This window comes from Hylaeus anthracinus, unplaced genomic scaffold (assembly GCF_026225885.1).
Source record: "Hylaeus anthracinus isolate JK02 unplaced genomic scaffold, UHH_iyHylAnth1.0_haploid 12001, whole genome shotgun sequence".
NCBI classification, from domain to species: domain Eukaryota; kingdom Metazoa; phylum Arthropoda; class Insecta; order Hymenoptera; family Colletidae; genus Hylaeus; species Hylaeus anthracinus.
This window is the reverse complement of record NW_026534348.1, coordinates 3395109-3411841: the sequence shown is the minus strand read 5'-3', so window position 1 is coordinate 3411841 and position 16733 is coordinate 3395109. Positions and strand designations below refer to the sequence as shown.

At 47.9% G+C, this 16733-nt stretch overlaps 1 protein-coding gene across 9 annotated transcripts in view; it reads right to left on the bottom strand.

Annotated features, from left to right (window-relative positions):
• LOC128890673 (cell surface glycoprotein 1) overlaps nucleotides 1-16733 on the bottom strand; it is a 57593-nt gene that overhangs the window by 9396 nt on the left and 31464 nt on the right. For 4 of the 9 annotated variants that reach the window (XM_054149350.1, XM_054149352.1, XM_054149353.1 and 1 more), the window contains 11 exons: nucleotides 8342-8478; nucleotides 7738-8017; nucleotides 7123-7243; nucleotides 6685-6805; nucleotides 6067-6164; nucleotides 5195-5339; nucleotides 5047-5122; nucleotides 4469-4722; nucleotides 4282-4360; nucleotides 2838-2990; nucleotides 1300-1641 (listed from right to left, as the gene is read on the bottom strand). In XM_054149350.1, the coding sequence (XP_054005325.1) occupies nucleotides 1300-1641; nucleotides 2838-2990; nucleotides 4282-4360; nucleotides 4469-4722; nucleotides 5047-5122; nucleotides 5195-5339; nucleotides 6067-6164; nucleotides 6685-6805; nucleotides 7123-7243; nucleotides 7738-8017; nucleotides 8342-8478 (1806 nt within the window). The remainder of the gene's footprint in view (nucleotides 1-1299; nucleotides 1642-2837; nucleotides 2991-4281; nucleotides 4361-4468; nucleotides 4723-5046; nucleotides 5123-5194; nucleotides 5340-6066; nucleotides 6165-6684; nucleotides 6806-7122; nucleotides 7244-7737; nucleotides 8018-8341; nucleotides 8479-16733) is intronic. The other 5 variants (XM_054149351.1, XM_054149355.1, XM_054149358.1 and 2 more) reach the window with 5 other exon arrangements.

The window sequence follows — 16733 nt, the reverse complement described above, 5'->3', positions numbered from 1 at the left end:
CGTGACGCGCGAACGTCCAGCGAGCATGTAAAAACATTGAACGTGGGTACATGCTTCGCGATGAAAGCGGGACCACGTGGAACCCGTGCTCTATTTTACGCGCGAGAAAAGAGGTACATAAAAAAAAAAAAAAAAAAAAAAAAAGAAAAAGACAACTACGTATGCGCGATACGATGGTACATGTTGCCAGAGGCCATCCTCGACGATGCTCTGAAAGGCACGGAGAGACACAGACAGAAAGGCAGAATACAGAAAGTGAGACACAGAGTAGAGAGCAAGGGTTTGAAAGAACGAGACAGAACGATACAGAAAGAACCAATACAGAGAGGGAGTAGAGAGATATTAGGTCATCCCATAAATAATGCGGGTTTTCCCGGGAACTGCAACCAAGTCAAACCGATGCTAGTGTAAACAGAGACTGTTCCGGAGGCGACATACCAGAGTTTTACGATTTTAATTGCCTCGAGAGTTTTTGGTACGTGTCGGATGCGTGGATCGTTCAACTGTAGTGTAACTGTAGCAGCTGTGTGGAGAAACTCTATACAAAAAATGGTTTGAAAACGTTGGTCGAAGAGTTGCAGTCTGGACAACGATTCTTACGCCGGAAGATCGGTCGATGGAGACAGCGTTATGGAGAAATGCAATTTGTAGCTGTCGAGGGATATCCATCTGGGCTGAAAAATGATACGTTTTTGAATCGAACCGTTACTGGAGGTGCGAAACAGGCGTTACAGAGTGATATTATACGAAGACAATGAATTACTCTCGGCGAGGCCACGTGAAAATGGCAAGAGAACGTCGAAAGAATGTCGTGAAAGGAGAACCACGAAACGTGTAGAAAGATACAGAGTGTTGGAAGTCGTACAGAGTGATTTGTAGGTGATTCTAGACTTGGTCAAGCTGTTGTTTTCGGCACACGCAGTCCGTTTGATATACTAGCGTGGTGACGGTTCCTGTGAAGGGAGGGTTTCGTCCTGGGTCTGCTAGTGGACGCGTCAGTAAGATTTTCTTGCACTTATCCAGTGTTTACTGTATATGAACGTTAGGCGAAGACAGGAGACGCCACCGCACTAGGATATAATGCAGCTTGTTCCAATCTCTATAACCACCTCGAGTATTCGATCGATCGTAGACAGAGGGCCGTTTATCCGGCCCTTGAATACGTACCGAGGAAAGGGCGCGCTAGTTATGGGACGACCTGTGTAGAAAGATATACAACAACGAACACGAAAAGCGTTAGATATGTTCGAGCGAAACAAATTAGCAACAAGGCCGAACGGCAGAGAGCATGCTACTTACTAGATTGGACGGCGTTAGCGGCTTGGTTTGACGCGTATCGACTATCGGAGGATGATTTGGATGGATCGGCGGCGGCGGCTGCGGCCGCAGCCGCAGCTGGATCGTCGCGGGCCGTTTTTGGCTGAGCTTCGTTTGGACCTTGGCACCGGCTTATATCTTTAACACGGTCCGGCCTGGCCGCAGCGGCAGCGCTCGACGTAGGTGGGTGATGGACACTCGTATGAACTGAATGCTTTACCGGGGGTTTTACAGTGGTACTTGTGGTGGTGGTGGTTGTGGTGGTGGTTGAGGGTTTGGCGTGATGAAGAGGGCGATGGGGGGGAGCGGTGGTTGCGAGGAAGGCTAAAACATACCGTACACAAAGTACAATGATGAATAAAGGGCCACCGTCCTCCAGGATCTTACGCGCAAGGTACTGTCATCGTTGGACCACCCTGCTTAAAATGTCTTTAGATTTGGAGGTCCCCTCGAACGAGACGCGTCGGTGCCGCGACAACAAATTCAACTGGCCGTTTAAACATCTCTTAAAGCCTCTATCGATATAGACCCTTGACGAGAGGTCTGTTCATTTTTAAGATACGAGAAAACGATTATTTTTTGCTGTGCTACGTATCTATCCATTAACTCGTTAGCTCTTTCGGAGCACACGTTACGCGTCGAATTCCCGTCAGACCGAAATATATTCATATTTTAAGCCTTTTCAAGGAGCCTAAAGTTTAAAGATAAATGTACATGGTATACGTTGACGATTACGATCGAATCTGATTAAATACAAACATACATATCGGGAGATAGAGCCATTTTTAGGTTGAACAGAGATAATACGACGACTGGAAAGAAACAAAGTGACGAGAAACAAAGACGATTATCAAACATTTTAAGCAAGGCTGCGTCGCTTCGTCGAGGTTCATTCTTATTGGAGAGGTGATCGAGGGCTGAAGGGTCTCGCGAAGTTATCGAACCCGCGCAGAATTGCGTCCACGCTCGAATATCGTGATTCTTCCCTTGCGATCGCGTTTCCCGACGAGTGTCGGGGGCTTACTACCCCCTGCATCGATCCTCCAAAAATTGTTCCGAACGTCGCGACTTATTTCTTCGCGAACGTTAATTTTGTATCGCTTGGCGCGCACTCGTCAGCGCACTCGGCACCAATCGCGAATCGAATTCAAGCAACGAAGCGATTGGAAAAAGAAAATTTTGACGCTCGAGGGCTTCGAGATTCGTGACATACATATCTCGCAGAATACCGTGACCGAGAACTGGGCGTGTAGTTGAACCCTTTAACAATTTAACGACACCGAAAAGGGAACGAGAGTTTAGGTAGAGACAGGTGAAAAGGAGAAGTGCCGAGAGAAATTTCGTCCCGGTTGCCTGTGCTCGATGCTGCGTTTAAATTGTTAAAGGGTGAAAATAGTAGGCGTTGGAGGGTGTTGGAGAAGAAGGTGGCGGTGGTGTCGGGTGCAGGACGAAAGGTTAGAGAACCGAGATACGTGAAAGTTGGGCTAGCGGGCAGCAGGTACGTGGTACAGAGAACGTACATTTCCGATGGACCTGTGGGGGCCTCCTGTGGAACGGAGTAGGCCCTGGGCCCGAGGGTGGTGGCGGTAATGGCGGCACGCTGGTCGACGGACCCGTTGAGGAAATCGTCGAGGGTTCCCGTATGCTCCAACGCACGCGGCCAGGGCCCGTGACTGAAACACCCGCTGCCACTCCTGATCAATCTGATCGCACGGTGCTCGACGATCGTCGCGATTCGGTCTCGCGCGAGCAACTAAGCCTGATTTAATAAATGAGAGAAACACGGGCTGCACGGGGTGGTGCTTCGAGGGTGTCTAGCACGATGCGTCCAGCCACTGATCCGACCGTTTCATCTTTCGAGCATGGTATCCGACGGGAATGAGATGTCTGGATGTCGATCGTGGCGTTAAGAGAGAGGAAGAGAGACCGATCGTGAATACGCGAGTGCACCGCGGCTCGGGTGGATCGATGGAACTCGAAATGACGATGACCGACGATGGTGAACGACGTGGATGAAGATGGTGCACGTCGAAGATGCGTGGCTGGCGATGGATAAGAATCGAGTGAAACGGGGGAGTGTCGTTTGTCGGGCATGGCTCGTGGACGCAGGATGGAAGAAATCGTATGAACGCGACGAGATTCTATGTCGTCGATAATGAGAGAATCGTTCGATAACTCTGTCGATGATGACGGGTTCACTTTTTGGGTATGGCTGGCGTTCGTAAAGACATCTAGTCGATGGTTCGAGTACAATGCACGACAACATCGTTGGCTACAAATAAATGTATACAGTCTATATATGTGGATATATCACGCAATCGACGTCTAGTCTCGTTGCTATCGAACGTTACAACACGGGGACGTAAGACGCGTTCGTTGAGGCTACTCGCGATTTACGCAGGCCGTTCGGGATGAGGGGGAACAACATGTCGCAAAAACTTTCTTTACGGACAATCAAATAAGAGCTACTGGTTACTAGTTTGGCAGAGACAGAGAGATAGAAACGATTAAAACACGATTGTCATGCATCTGCCTAAAGATAAAAAAAAAATATATATATATATATATATGTTAACGATGACTTTGCAATTGATACGTCCGGACACACACCGCTCAAAGAATCTACGGATCCGTGTTTCGCGGTCGACGCTTCGATAAGGGACGCGTCGACGCGAGGTCTTTAAAAGCGGTGAATGTCTCTCGCAACACGTTTCGTACAAGGTAATAACGAACGTTCGGCTTTCGAGGCCCACAAGAGCAAACAGCAATCCAAAATATATGTACGAGATTTCTATCCAAATTCCATTTTAGGCACGGAAGATGCAAACGGAACTCGTGACAGACAACGAGCGCCAATCGATTCGGGGTACGGTCTCATGGATGCTAAATCGATCGACTGGTATATCGATACAAGAAGGATATGTCGATAGGGGATGTCGTGGATGCTCGTTCGGTGCTACTTACTCGGTCGTGGATGCCTTTCAGGCTCACCGCTCTTCTCTCTCAGCTCTTTCTCCTTATCCTTTGGCTCCTTCTCTTTCTCCTGGACAAAGAAGAACCGGGTCAACGACAGAACGGAACAATGAAAAGAAATCGAATTCGACCGATTCGTCTCGGAGAGAGAATCTTTGTTTTATCGATGAGAAAATACCCTGGCGTCTTTGGTGACGGACGGTGCACGCGGGGGTTGGCGTTTCGGTGATCGACGCTCGGTGACGCAAGGTCCCAGGCTCTGAGAACGGCCAGTTCTAGGGCTGTTCTTCGGGCTGGACTTCGTCTTTGGTTGAATCTCCTCCTTGTGCTCCTTCGTGTCCTCTCGACGTCGCGGTATCACAGGCTCCAGCTTCTCTCTCGTAGGAGAGGGAAGCAGTGCTCCGTCGCCTGTTGCGAAGAAATCGTCATCATCTGAGAGGATTTCAAAGATGGATCAGAAGTGGTCCGTAAGCTCGTACAGCTGGTCTCCACTCGTTAAAGTCGAACGTCAACCCCTTGAACCGTGAGTTCTCTCAGGCATAGAGAATCATCAATCCTGTGCAAAACTACCGCGACCGGTACCGTTCAAGGGATCGAAGACACCGTCGCGAATAAAATTCTGACAGTAACGCGATTAGATACAAGCTTGCACGACCTTGTCTCGCAATCCATCTTTGAGGGGACTCTTGCTACGAAACACTTTGTATCAACTTCTACTCTCTACGCTCCGCACTTGTGCATTCTGAATACACTTACCGACACCAGTGGTACGATCCAGATGATGGCGGATCAAGAAATCCTTTCTTGCGCGAGCGATGGCTCTTTCAGTATCCTGGAAAGTAGAGTAAAGTGACGACAGAGTATTTGGACGATACGTTTTAGTGGCGATTTACGAGGAACCTACCGCTTTGGCATCGTCTTGCAGTAATCCATGCATAGGTCTAGCCTGCACCGAAGACGGTCGACCCGCTGGAGGCATGGTCATCGTCATAGCGATCGGTGCGACTTTCCTCGTGTTCTCCTTCTCTTTCTCCTCCTTCGTCACTGACCTAAACACGCAATCATTTGTCACTCGATATCTCCAAGTGGTCGTCCCATGTGAGACACGATCGCGTGGAAGAAATAAAACGCAGCTACGACGGAACTCGTGTGAAGAATTGCTCGTTTCGAATCATTCCTGCAGTCGATATCGTTCGAGGCTTCTGGGTGCGAGCCGTGGCTCTTCGAGAACAGCTATATCACTGACGTCGGTGGATCGACGACGCGAGGGAACAATTTCCCAAAAAGCCGCCGTCCAGACCCGGTAGCCTCAAACAGTCTCGAGTATCCGGTTAATTTCTGTTCAACTACGGTTGACTCTTCTAGTTGGTCTTTGTATCCCGAAGAGGATCGCAAACTACCCCCGACCATACACGTATACGACGATAGTTTCGGTAAGAATCTTCGCTCTCTACTCGTCACCTCCGTGTCGTAAGTAGAACGTGCCGCGACTGGTCAGACATCGAGTGAACCTACGTCGCTGACTTTCGTACACTTTGTAGCGCGTCGACCGACTGATCTGGTTACGTACATTTAGCCTTACGTATATTTACCTTAATATCGGCTATTTAGAAGTTTTGCGTTTAATAGTTTTCAGATATAATAGTTGAGAATGAAATTCGATTGGTCGCGAGGTCTTGGTATTTACGCACGATTGGAGCGCAGCTCGCCGCTGCGTCGGGCTATGGTCGTCGAGCGACAAAATTGACCGATTTGAGTGGAGTATAGTGTACTGGCCTGGCAAGGGACAGCGCGTTGAGAGCGTGGTTACTGGAGACTCGTTTCCACAGCGAAGCTTCGTCCTCGGCTGCCAGACCGCAACCCCAGTCGCGATGCTAATGTACAAATCAGAACGAATCATTCTGTTGCTTTTACACGCAGGTTTCTAAGCTAACGCGCTCATTGCGACACTAACGCACACACTAGAACACAGAGCATGCTTCGGAAGACATATATCACACCATCGTGTTCCATCGTTGGGTGAAATGCATGCACGCGAGACGACGAGACGCTGAATTCGCGACCATGATATCGGTCGAGGATCGTACGCGACGGATTCACCGATCGTACCGATGTTTTCTGATCTTGGCGCGTGGGCGTGGTTGAAAAAAAGTTTTGAAACGTCGACGGACGCATGCAAACATCAAACGAAGATCGTGGAATTTCGTTGCCAGCGAGGCGATCAGTCTCGATACGCTGTGTTGCGATAAAAGGACTATGCTCCGAGAACGATACATGTCGAGAAGGGGGAAGGGAGCTTACTACATACTGTTTCCAGTATGTCAGAAGAACCGATTCGCGAGGAACGAAAGACGAATCATACGCCGCGTGTCCGGTTCTTGGTTGTCGAATTACCTTGTACTCGTCAGCGAGTCGCCTAAGCTCGATCACTTCTGAGGTAGGAAACGGTTTCTCCTGCTGTTTGCTCGGCCCTTTATCATCCAATATCCTTACGGTTCTACCCGACTTTTTACCCCTGAAAAGAATCAATCGTGGTTGTAGAACGCCGACTCGTGACATACGCGGCTTCACAGCGATTGGAGATCGTCGTAGATGCCTTTGTTCTTCCTTTTTTACACGTCGCGACACTACTCTGTTCGACGTCGCGTTGCGCAATGTCTCGTTCATCGCGAACACCTCCAGCGACTTTGTCGCTCCTCGAGATAACGAAAGTAATTGCATGGTTCGAAGAGGGTGCGACTTTAAGGTCTTGAGGTGACTTAAAGTAACGAAAATATTCGAGGTGTTCGAGGTAAACGTGACACTCGGTGTACGTCGTCTCGAATCTCTGACCTGAAAGCTATTTTCAAGTCTGGCAGGTCCTCCTCGCGCTCGTCGCCCTCGGGCACCGCTCCGTCGATGGTGTCCGTTCCAGTCCCTCCGACCAGGGGCTCCAGTTCCGATGCCTGCACACCTGCGAATCGTTTTCGATCGTTAGATTTGTCCCAGGACAAATTTTCAAACTTATTTCTTTCTCGCAACTAAAGGGTAATATTGTTGCGACGGTATGAAGATGCCGCGCTACAGTTCCGAGTTACGTCGTCGCGACGGTGTGAAGATATTGCGACGACGCGAAGTTGCGGAAACGAGTTCCCGCGCCTCCGGTTGCCAGGAAGCGGCAAACTTTTAAAATAGTAGAGAGCGATTCGAGAACTCAAAGAGAGAAGACGTTTCGTTACAAGTCTCCAAGATTATCGTTATATTATCGTTAAATTGTTTCAAAGTTACAGTTTGTGAATAAACTTTATATTTAATTAACATGAATTCTCGTGCTTCAACCCCCCCCCCCCGGCGCAACAATATGAAAACATTTTATTCTACATATTCGATTCAATTTTCCACATGGAATCACCCCCTACTCGCTTGTACCACCAGTTACGGTACACCCTGTATTTAGGGAGCATTTACCATCGCGTTTGTGATCGACATCGCCCGGGCGTTTCTTGTGAACCGGGGCAGGTCCTGTAGGCGCGATACCCTGCTTAAGAGCCCCCATGCTGAGAGATTTCCTAGGTGGTCCTGTCGTTCCTGCAGGCGCTCCCGCGGCCGTGACTCCCGGCGGGACAGTCTCGCCATTTGTCAGTTGCGGTCGTCTAGGCCAAGCGAACTGCAGCCGGTACTCGGTGCTGATTCGGGATATCGCTTTGCTCAGCTGACTTGGCGGCAAACCCGACTGCGCTGTAACTTCCTGCGATAGGACGATTTATTATTTCACGGCTGATGTACGTCCACTTAAAGGCACCGTAATTATTGGAATTTAAGGGTGCGCTGCAATAAGGAGGCAGCTCCATTTGTTCACGGTTTTGAAGTTAGAAAGGGTGCGATAAGGAAAGAGCTCCGGTCGCTCGAAAAACTGATAACGTCCATTTGACGGACACGGAGCAGGAAGAAGAACGAATTTTGCACTAATTTTACGACTTTTTCTATTCTGTATTTTTTGTCCGTATCGCCGGGTGTTTTAAGAATAAAGTAAACGCGTGTTTGCAAGAACCGTTTCCTTACGATAACGTACCCGAACTTTGTCAGCTACAACGTTCGAGTCGACGGTGTCTATGCCACCTCCGTCGGCCGCCGTTATGAACTCGTGCGTCTTGTATGCGAGCTCCGGGCATTTCTTTCGTCTCGGCAACGGCGGTTCCAAAGTGGGTCCTGAAACGAACATCGTGACCCGTTGAAAGCCTCCGTTACGAGTTATCGGCGGGTTCTACTCGTCGCGATCTCGACCGCTTCGCTTAACAGAACGATTTTCCGCGAATCGAGCCGATTCTACTGTTACCGTTGCTCTTCCTTTTGAAATCCGAGGCCCGTACCTCGTCTCTCGCAATCCCGTGCGCTTCGACGAAGTTTCGAGTGCCAGAGACTGCTCGAGGCTTCGTTCGAGGGTGAAAATCGATTTCTGTTAATGGAACCAATTAACGCAGCGGTCGAGAGTGTATGCGTGCGCGTCTGTGTGGACTGTGTTGTGTATGTGTATGTGTGTGTGTGCGCGCACGTTCACCAAAAAACGAACTCGCAGATGAGCGAATTTCTCGAGGCGAAAGCATGTATAGAACAAGCAGAAGCTGCTACAAATCGTTTGTACAATAAACAAAGCATTCTCTCTAAAAGAAGAAGAAGAAGAAGAAGAAGGAGAAAAAGAAGAAGAAGAAGTAGAAGAAGAAGAAGAAGAAGAAGAAGAAGAAGCAAAACAAAGATTTCAGCAATGTCCACGTGGCGCGTGGGGCGTCCACTCGCTCTCTACAAACCGTATTTAGCCCTCTCTCTGTCTATTCTCGTTATACACCTGGTACCTGCAACCGGAAGTGGTCTCTTTTTCGCTCGAACGCAAGATCTCTGAAAGACGATTAAAACAACAAAGCGAAAAGCGTCTCGAGAGGGTCGCGGTTTCGCTTTGTAGCGAGGAAAATAATGGGCCTCGAGTTCGCGGAAAGGTCCTTCTGCCGGCGAGCGGCGTTTTCCGCGACTATTTCCTCGCCACGTTTACGTTTTGCCGCGATGACGATGAATCGAACCGACGCGACGCTCATCGGTAGTCGTTCCCGTCGCTTGCGGCTGTTTCAGACGAGCCACTCGATGGCTGCCAACCAATCGTTTTCCTTTCTGTTTTCCGTTCGCCATTCCGTGCAACGATAATCGCGATGTCTATCTACCGTAGGACGCGAATGCTCTTTGAAGGCCTCCTGTTGGAGGATGTTCCATCCTATCTTTAATCTCACGGTACAGTTTTTCCCTTGAATAGCTGTAAATTCTCAATAACCATTACGTAATGATTACTTTGATCAAGTAGTTAAATAATCGCCATTACAATTACTTTGTAATGGTATTCGCAACTACTCAACTAGAATTTACCAGTAATTCGATTACTTTTTAATAACTACTTATAACAGCCCCAGAAAGTAATTAAAAGGCGTCTAAAATCTAGAGTAGTTAACGACTAGACCCGTACAGCGGTCTCGACGGGCTTGAGCGGTGAAAATATTTGACCATAACAGAAGGGATAACGTGGCCTAATCTTCGGTCACCGTATCCAGCTCTGAGCGTTCCCTTCGGTCGGCACGTATCTGACGTGGCACGCCAGCGAGCGTCTGGTCTGCAAGAGCCCTTACGCTTTACGCCGTGAATTAAGGTCAACGGAAATCGGATTCGAACGGTATACCGTTGAGCGGGGTGAAGTTGAACACCGAGGAGGTCAAGTTGTCTGAAAAGCACGCAGGTGACGTCCGACTCGCTCGTCCTCGTAGCTTCCTGCCACCTTTCGCGGAGGACCTCCGCGCGAAACGGCTCCGATCCGTCCGCGGGGCATTCTGTTATTTCCGGTTGGTCGTGCGACTGATTCGCGCGCGACAGTTCTACTTTTAGAACGCGACTATTGTCGCTGGACGACGCCAGAGGCGACAATGCACACGCGAAAGATCGATGCGACTCCGCGTGTCTATAGACGCGTGTCCGTGCGTGTGCGCGCGGGTAGCGTGTGGTTGGGACCGTGTGTGCGTGGGTGTGTGTGCGTTGAGTGCGCGACGGTGCGTGGAATATTGACTCGGTTACGTAACCGTCTTTGCGATATTAGTGCAAACAACTCCCGAGGCGCCTGTTCGCGATTCTTCAAGGAACAAGTTTGCCCCAATTTCGACAGCTTCGGACAAGGAGAAATTCCAAGCCGAAGGTACGACTAATCGAAATCGAGGCGTTCTCTTCGTGTGTCGGGTGTTTTCGAGTGATTTTTGCGATTTCGTCCTTCGAATTTGGTTCGTTTGCACAAGCGTCTTCCGAGTAACAAGGGGATCTACGGCAACGTTTCTCAAACTTCACCCCCGCTCGTACCCCAGTTTGAGAAGCGCTACCCCGCGGTATGAACGGAAAGATTAGCTTGCAAAATTCTCGACCGATGCTTCCTTAACCGCCTAAAAATAAGCATTGAATATAATACGGTTTCAAGAGCCAAGTCGAATCTTGCTTTGGTGGCTTCGTTCCAATCGCGTTCCGTTCATTCTCGACAAAGTCGACATCGCGACGATCACGTTTCGTCTTTACGAGCCTGTCTTCCGATCGGGTAAAACCATCTTTTCGGTACCCGTTTTACTGCCTTCCACGGTTCGCGGGTCTTACGTGGCTCGTCGCGAAGACTCTCGAAGGTAAAATAATAATAGGAAACGGAATACGATATCGCGTCGAATTGTTTTTCTTCCAATCTGGGAAATCAAAGAACGGTAGCGGAGAGCCAAGTCAGACGAATGCCACGGCTGGCTGAGCACGGGGACACCTTTCGGAGCCAAAAAGTAGCGCACACCGACGACTTAGCTCTTCGAGGAAGGGCTCTTTGAAAAAGCATTACAACTCGTGGCACCGCGACTATTGGCGTCTACTTCGTATGAAAATCGGTATGAACCTAGACTTCATTGAAAGCAATAATGGTACCGTTTACACAGGGAAGGTTAGGGGACTTATTGCGACGAACCACGCGTACACCCGGCGATCTTGAATTTATTCTCGCGCTCCGAACCGAATCTATTCCGCGAGGCCCTCGAACTCGTTTCCCCGGAAACGAAAAAGTTCATCGTCTCTTATAGGATGGTCCTCTTTAAGATATCGTGGCGGTTGCACGAGAGTAAAAAAACCACGTAGATAACGACGACTCTCGCGGCGCATCTCGCTCAAAGGTAATCGCATCGGATGGATCCCGGCTTTGTGCTCCAGTTGCGTAGCTGAATGGAAATCGAGGCTCTCTGTTCAACCGCCCGTAAGGGAATGCTTCGTTTTACGGGCTCGAATCATTAGATCGTGCACGAAGAGATGCATATCATCGATGAATCTGCCGTTTTCGCTCAACGACGGACAACTAATACGGAAAATGGCGTGCATGCTGGAATGGACGTACTTCTCTTGGACGCATGCGATTCGTTCCATGCCGAGAACGAGCGTTGGATCTTCGTTCCCTGATCCCAAATTCTGTTAACAATTTGCGGTCAGCTGTATCGTATCGTCTAAAATACAAAGAAAGACTTCGGTCCAATCCGGACGGAAACAAAGGATAAAAAAATGAATCAATCATTTTTGGTGGCCGAAAGTAAAGTTCAACCACCTTGGGATGTTTCGATTGGACCTGCAATGACCGTAAAGTGTTAATCCTCGTGGGGTGTTCGATGGCCGATCAGAATAAGTCGTGCGACGTGCAAGTTACTAACTATTTGAGACGGACGAGCGAAGGTGCATGAAAGATCGATGCAATCTGAAAAAAATACGCGCGGGGCGCGAACGGTCGTGCCCCGAGGCGAGATCCAATGGCAGAAATGAACAGCCATAGGTGCCGAGGATAAAAGGTAATAGCGGTACGGCTCGTTTCACAGCTTTTTTCGGGGTATCGAAGCAGAACGAAGTGGCCTGGCGGAAGGGTTGCCGCTAAAAGTTCTCCGTCGTTTTCTTTTAGTTGGAGTTCATCGCGGATCGATGCAGTCGCGCGGTACAGGGTGTTCCGCTAGACATTTATCGTGACATCATCGCTATTTCGAATAGAAGGAATTCGAGTGTACATGCAATCATAAGTATTCGTACCTTTCATGTCTGTGGAAGACATTTGTCTAAATTCATTGATGGATTCCATGTTTCCGAATAAATTTTTTTATTATAAACACTTATGTACGTATTTATGATTTATTTGGAAACAGCAAAACTGCCGGTTAATTTAGACAAATTTCTTCGATAGACATAGAGGATACGAACACTCGCGAGACTGACTGTACGTAAGTAATCGAAATTTAAATGTTCTCCATGCCTTCAACCATATTTAAAACAGAGAATCGGTGTGAATAAATATCAAATATCAAAGCGTCCTCGCGTTATAGTTTAGCCACGGATGGCCAATAAAAATCAACGATAGAAAACCGAATCGCTATATTTAACGACGGCCTGGCATTAAAACGGCCTGCGCCTAGTGGAGCACCTTGTCCAATCGTCACTTTTCTCGGTCATCCCCGTCGCAACTTTCAGTTTAGCCCAGAAAACCGTGAGAAGGATTTCCGTGTGTATCAATAGCCGGCGCGAATGAAACCGATAAGCCTGACTTCTCCCTCTCCCTCTTCGTCGTTTCTCGATTTCCAAGCGTCACTCGACTCGTTGGCTGTGAATCAATTATCTCCGCGGCCGGCGTTTTCATTTCTGCCAATGGAATAGCTCGCGTTCCCGTTGAGCGCGGCTGCTCCAAGATCGTCGCGACGAAAGTAAAAGTTTCGCGATGGTAGAGAGAGAGAGAGAAAGAGAGAGAGAGAGAGAGAGAGTGAAAAAAAATACAGAAAAAAGGGAGGAAAGGAGAAACAGCGGCGGAAAGAGCGGTCTTCTTTTTTTTACGCGCCACGTCTCGGTGCTTTCCAGCGCGAGCCGGAAGCAAATTGGTAACATCGAAGAGACTGTTTACGCGCACGGAAAAGTGCTTTCGAAGCACTCGACGCTCGAGTCGAGATTCTCTAGTAATTGTAAATCAACCGTGGTTTCCTTAATGATAAAGAAAAGCAAGAGTATAGAGAAAGTTTCGTTCGATACAATAATTTCGTCCATATAAGGTAGATGTGCTCAATTTGGCCAGGCTAATGTGTACAATGGCGAAATTGTGATACGCGGTGTACGCAAACATCGTCACGATGAGATTCCATCAAGTTTACATTCTACAGAAAAGATGTACCTAAGACTATGAACAATCGTTGCGTATACTTACATCCGTATCCATCCCAAAAATAGATTTTGCCAACTGTTACCGTGAAAAATCGTGTATCATATTTCACATCGTCGAAGCAGGGCTTACACCGATTCGACCCAACTTGGAAAAGTATGAGTTTCTTATGGGTAGCGAAGTAGTAAACACTAGGCGAATATGTAAGCACCTACCTTATATGAGATTGCAATATACCATCGCTGGTGTGCCATCCGTCGCATTAATTAAAATTTAAACGATCGAAAGTATTGCACGACATTAACGAAGGGCGGCGTTAATCGCTTTTGCGACTTACCGTCGCGATGGCTCTTCCAACAACAATTTCCATCGCGTGTCCGCACCGATTGGACCAAATACGGTGGAACAAATGCAAATAGGGAGAAACGTATGATTACGCGTGGCCCGTTATGTTCAAACAGTGATAACGAATCGGAACGATTCATCAGCCTGATCGAATCGAGTCAATAGTAATTGAGGACGCCGGCACGAAAGCGTCGCGAGGTTATCGCTGATAGCTGCGAAACCTAGAGGAAACCCTGGAGAAAGGCTTGCATTATTGAAAAAAATATTTAATCAGTTGGACTTACACTGTCGTCCTTGCTGGACATTTATCGAGAGTATTACGAGGTGGAATTGGCTGGTCGTAAAAGTGGAATATATTAGGTTGTCCGGAAAGTTCATGCCTATTTTTCAGGAAAATTCAAAGGCGTATTTGAATTTTCATGTATATTTATTGGATTATATATGTACCATTTTGTTCCACAACCTTTCCACCTGTTAAGAAATGTGCACATTTTATTTGTTTTCAGCCATTCCGATATACTATTCAGACCTGTATCGCCTACTAAAAATTGCCATGGATTTTCCAGACAGCCCAATAGATGAAACGCTAGATAAAATCACGCCAGGGGTGAACTTTTCGCTGATGACTCGATTATGTATGTAAAGAAAATTCATTTCTTTAATTTCGTCGGTATAATAGATCGTAACTTTAATCGGAATCGTTAATTTTTCAACGTTCCTAAAAATTTTGCAACGAAGCGTAATCGAAGGTGACTGGTTTGAAACGTGTGTCACGAAAGTTGGCGTCGAGGACCGATTGAAGAGATTCCCTATGTGGGCCACGCACGTCGAAAAACATTGGTTAGTCATCTGGCCAGCGGAAAGCAGGTCAGACGAGGAATGATTTTCAGACCGAACAAAGTGTGATCGTTACTGAAAAAGTGGGTCGCCCCGCGAGTCTTTCGAAACACTCGGTTTCTTGCTCCGCGGAATTGCGGAATATCCGCACGATAAAAGTTTTACGTCGTCCGCGTGAGCAATCGATCCGGCAGTCCATTCTCCGAGAGAAAATAAAGGAAGATATTAAAACACTTCCGCGGGTGTCGCTAGATATAGCGCGCTATATGAATAGCCGAAAATGGAAAAAAATACAAGAAAAGGAAAACTGAACGAAGTCTATATACGTGCAGATATTTAAGGGAATAATACCGTCCCGAGCTGCTGCTTTAAAGTAGATAAGCTACCAGTCGATAGGTCACGGCTTAAAAGTACCCCTTTTCCTTAACTTTTTTTCGTTCGTCGTTGAGGCGAAATTTCTATTCGAAAAATTCGTTTTTTAAATGATTAACCCGGCCTTCTCGAGCCAGGAAAGGATCTCTGCTCATCGCCTTGAATCGATTTGTTAATCCTCGCTTTCCTTGCGTGGCCAATTTCCAGCAAATTCATCTAACGTGTTCCCCGCGACGTTAATTAAATTCGTCGCTCATTATCTCGTAACGCGATTATGCTGGCACCTGGTCTCCCGTGTGCAACGCGAGATTAATTCTCTCGGGTGATTGTCTCGCCCGATCGCAGGGACGATTAATCGTCGCAATTTGATGATCGAGAGTTTTCGATGGACGCGTTGGCGCGTGTCCGTTCGGGAATCGCTGCGATATTAATTGCTGCGGTCTAATTGCAACGATTAATCGCTACAATCGGCCTGAAGTCCAAGGGGGAAGGCGCGCCGTCAACGCTCTCTTTCAGACGAGACACTAACAAGTCCCCCAGGTGTAACGCTGATTCTTTAATGAAACTTTTCGCACGGCTACAAAGCTCGATACACCGAAGCTAATTACACGGCCGGAGTCACCTAACATGCTCTGCTGTGAATAATTTCCACGTTACGCGTTCCATGAAAACTTGTGCCACGTAAAACTTGCATCGTATCGAGCCAGGCAATTACGCAGCTTGCGTACCTTTATCGTAGGTGAAAGCGTTTCGAGCATTCGAGACGCGTCTCCTTTTTTTTTTTTTAAAGAGAAATTGTAACGCCCTTCTCGAGACCACGCAACTTTACCGCATTTCACACAACGGACAATCTACAAGTTATTTAAGGGAACGGGGCCCGTCGCATCCTGTACGTCTATGGTTTCTGAAAACGAACGGTGACACTAGAACAACCAGAACAACGCTCTTATCTGTAAATCGATAGATTGCACTTTTGTGATTGTTCTAGGGTCACGCGACTCACGTATCGATAGCGTTAAAGGTCTATTTACACGTATCCGTAACGCGTCAGTTCCGTATCCGTACCGTATCAATATCGTCACGGAGCGGTGTCGGACGTGTGCGAACGCATGCCCATTCAAAAACAACAGAAGAATATTTCGAATCACTGACACTGATGGAACGTCACGGAACTGAACGGATACGGAACTGAACGGATACGGAACTGACACGATACGGATATGTGTAAATAGACCTCTATGCGGAGAGCCACAGCAGTACTCGTATCCTCTGTTCGCATGTAATACGTTCTCAATTCGAAATCTAAAAATTTGTAAATCAAGTGGGAAGAAAAAGCGTCGCTTGGTTATAGCATAAAAATAGCATTCCGCGCGGGTGAAATGTTTCTTTTCCGCGCAGCTAGTATTTTAATAAAAATCAGGATGTACGAATACTCCCGCGACTCGCTTTTCCTCGGAACACAATCGAAATTAGCAGCGGAGAGCGGAGAACGACCACAAAACGTTCGACGTTGCGTCAGGGTGCAAGTAATCGGTTCGTTGCCCTTCGGTGTTCGTCAGCTACCGAGTGTCTCGTCTGAAAGAGGTCTTGCACAGAGACACAGCCAAGCACCGTGAAAAACATTCTCGTGCAGGCGGCGGGATGCGGTAGCTGCGAGCCTGGTTCGCATCTTCGAACGATGAGAATGGCT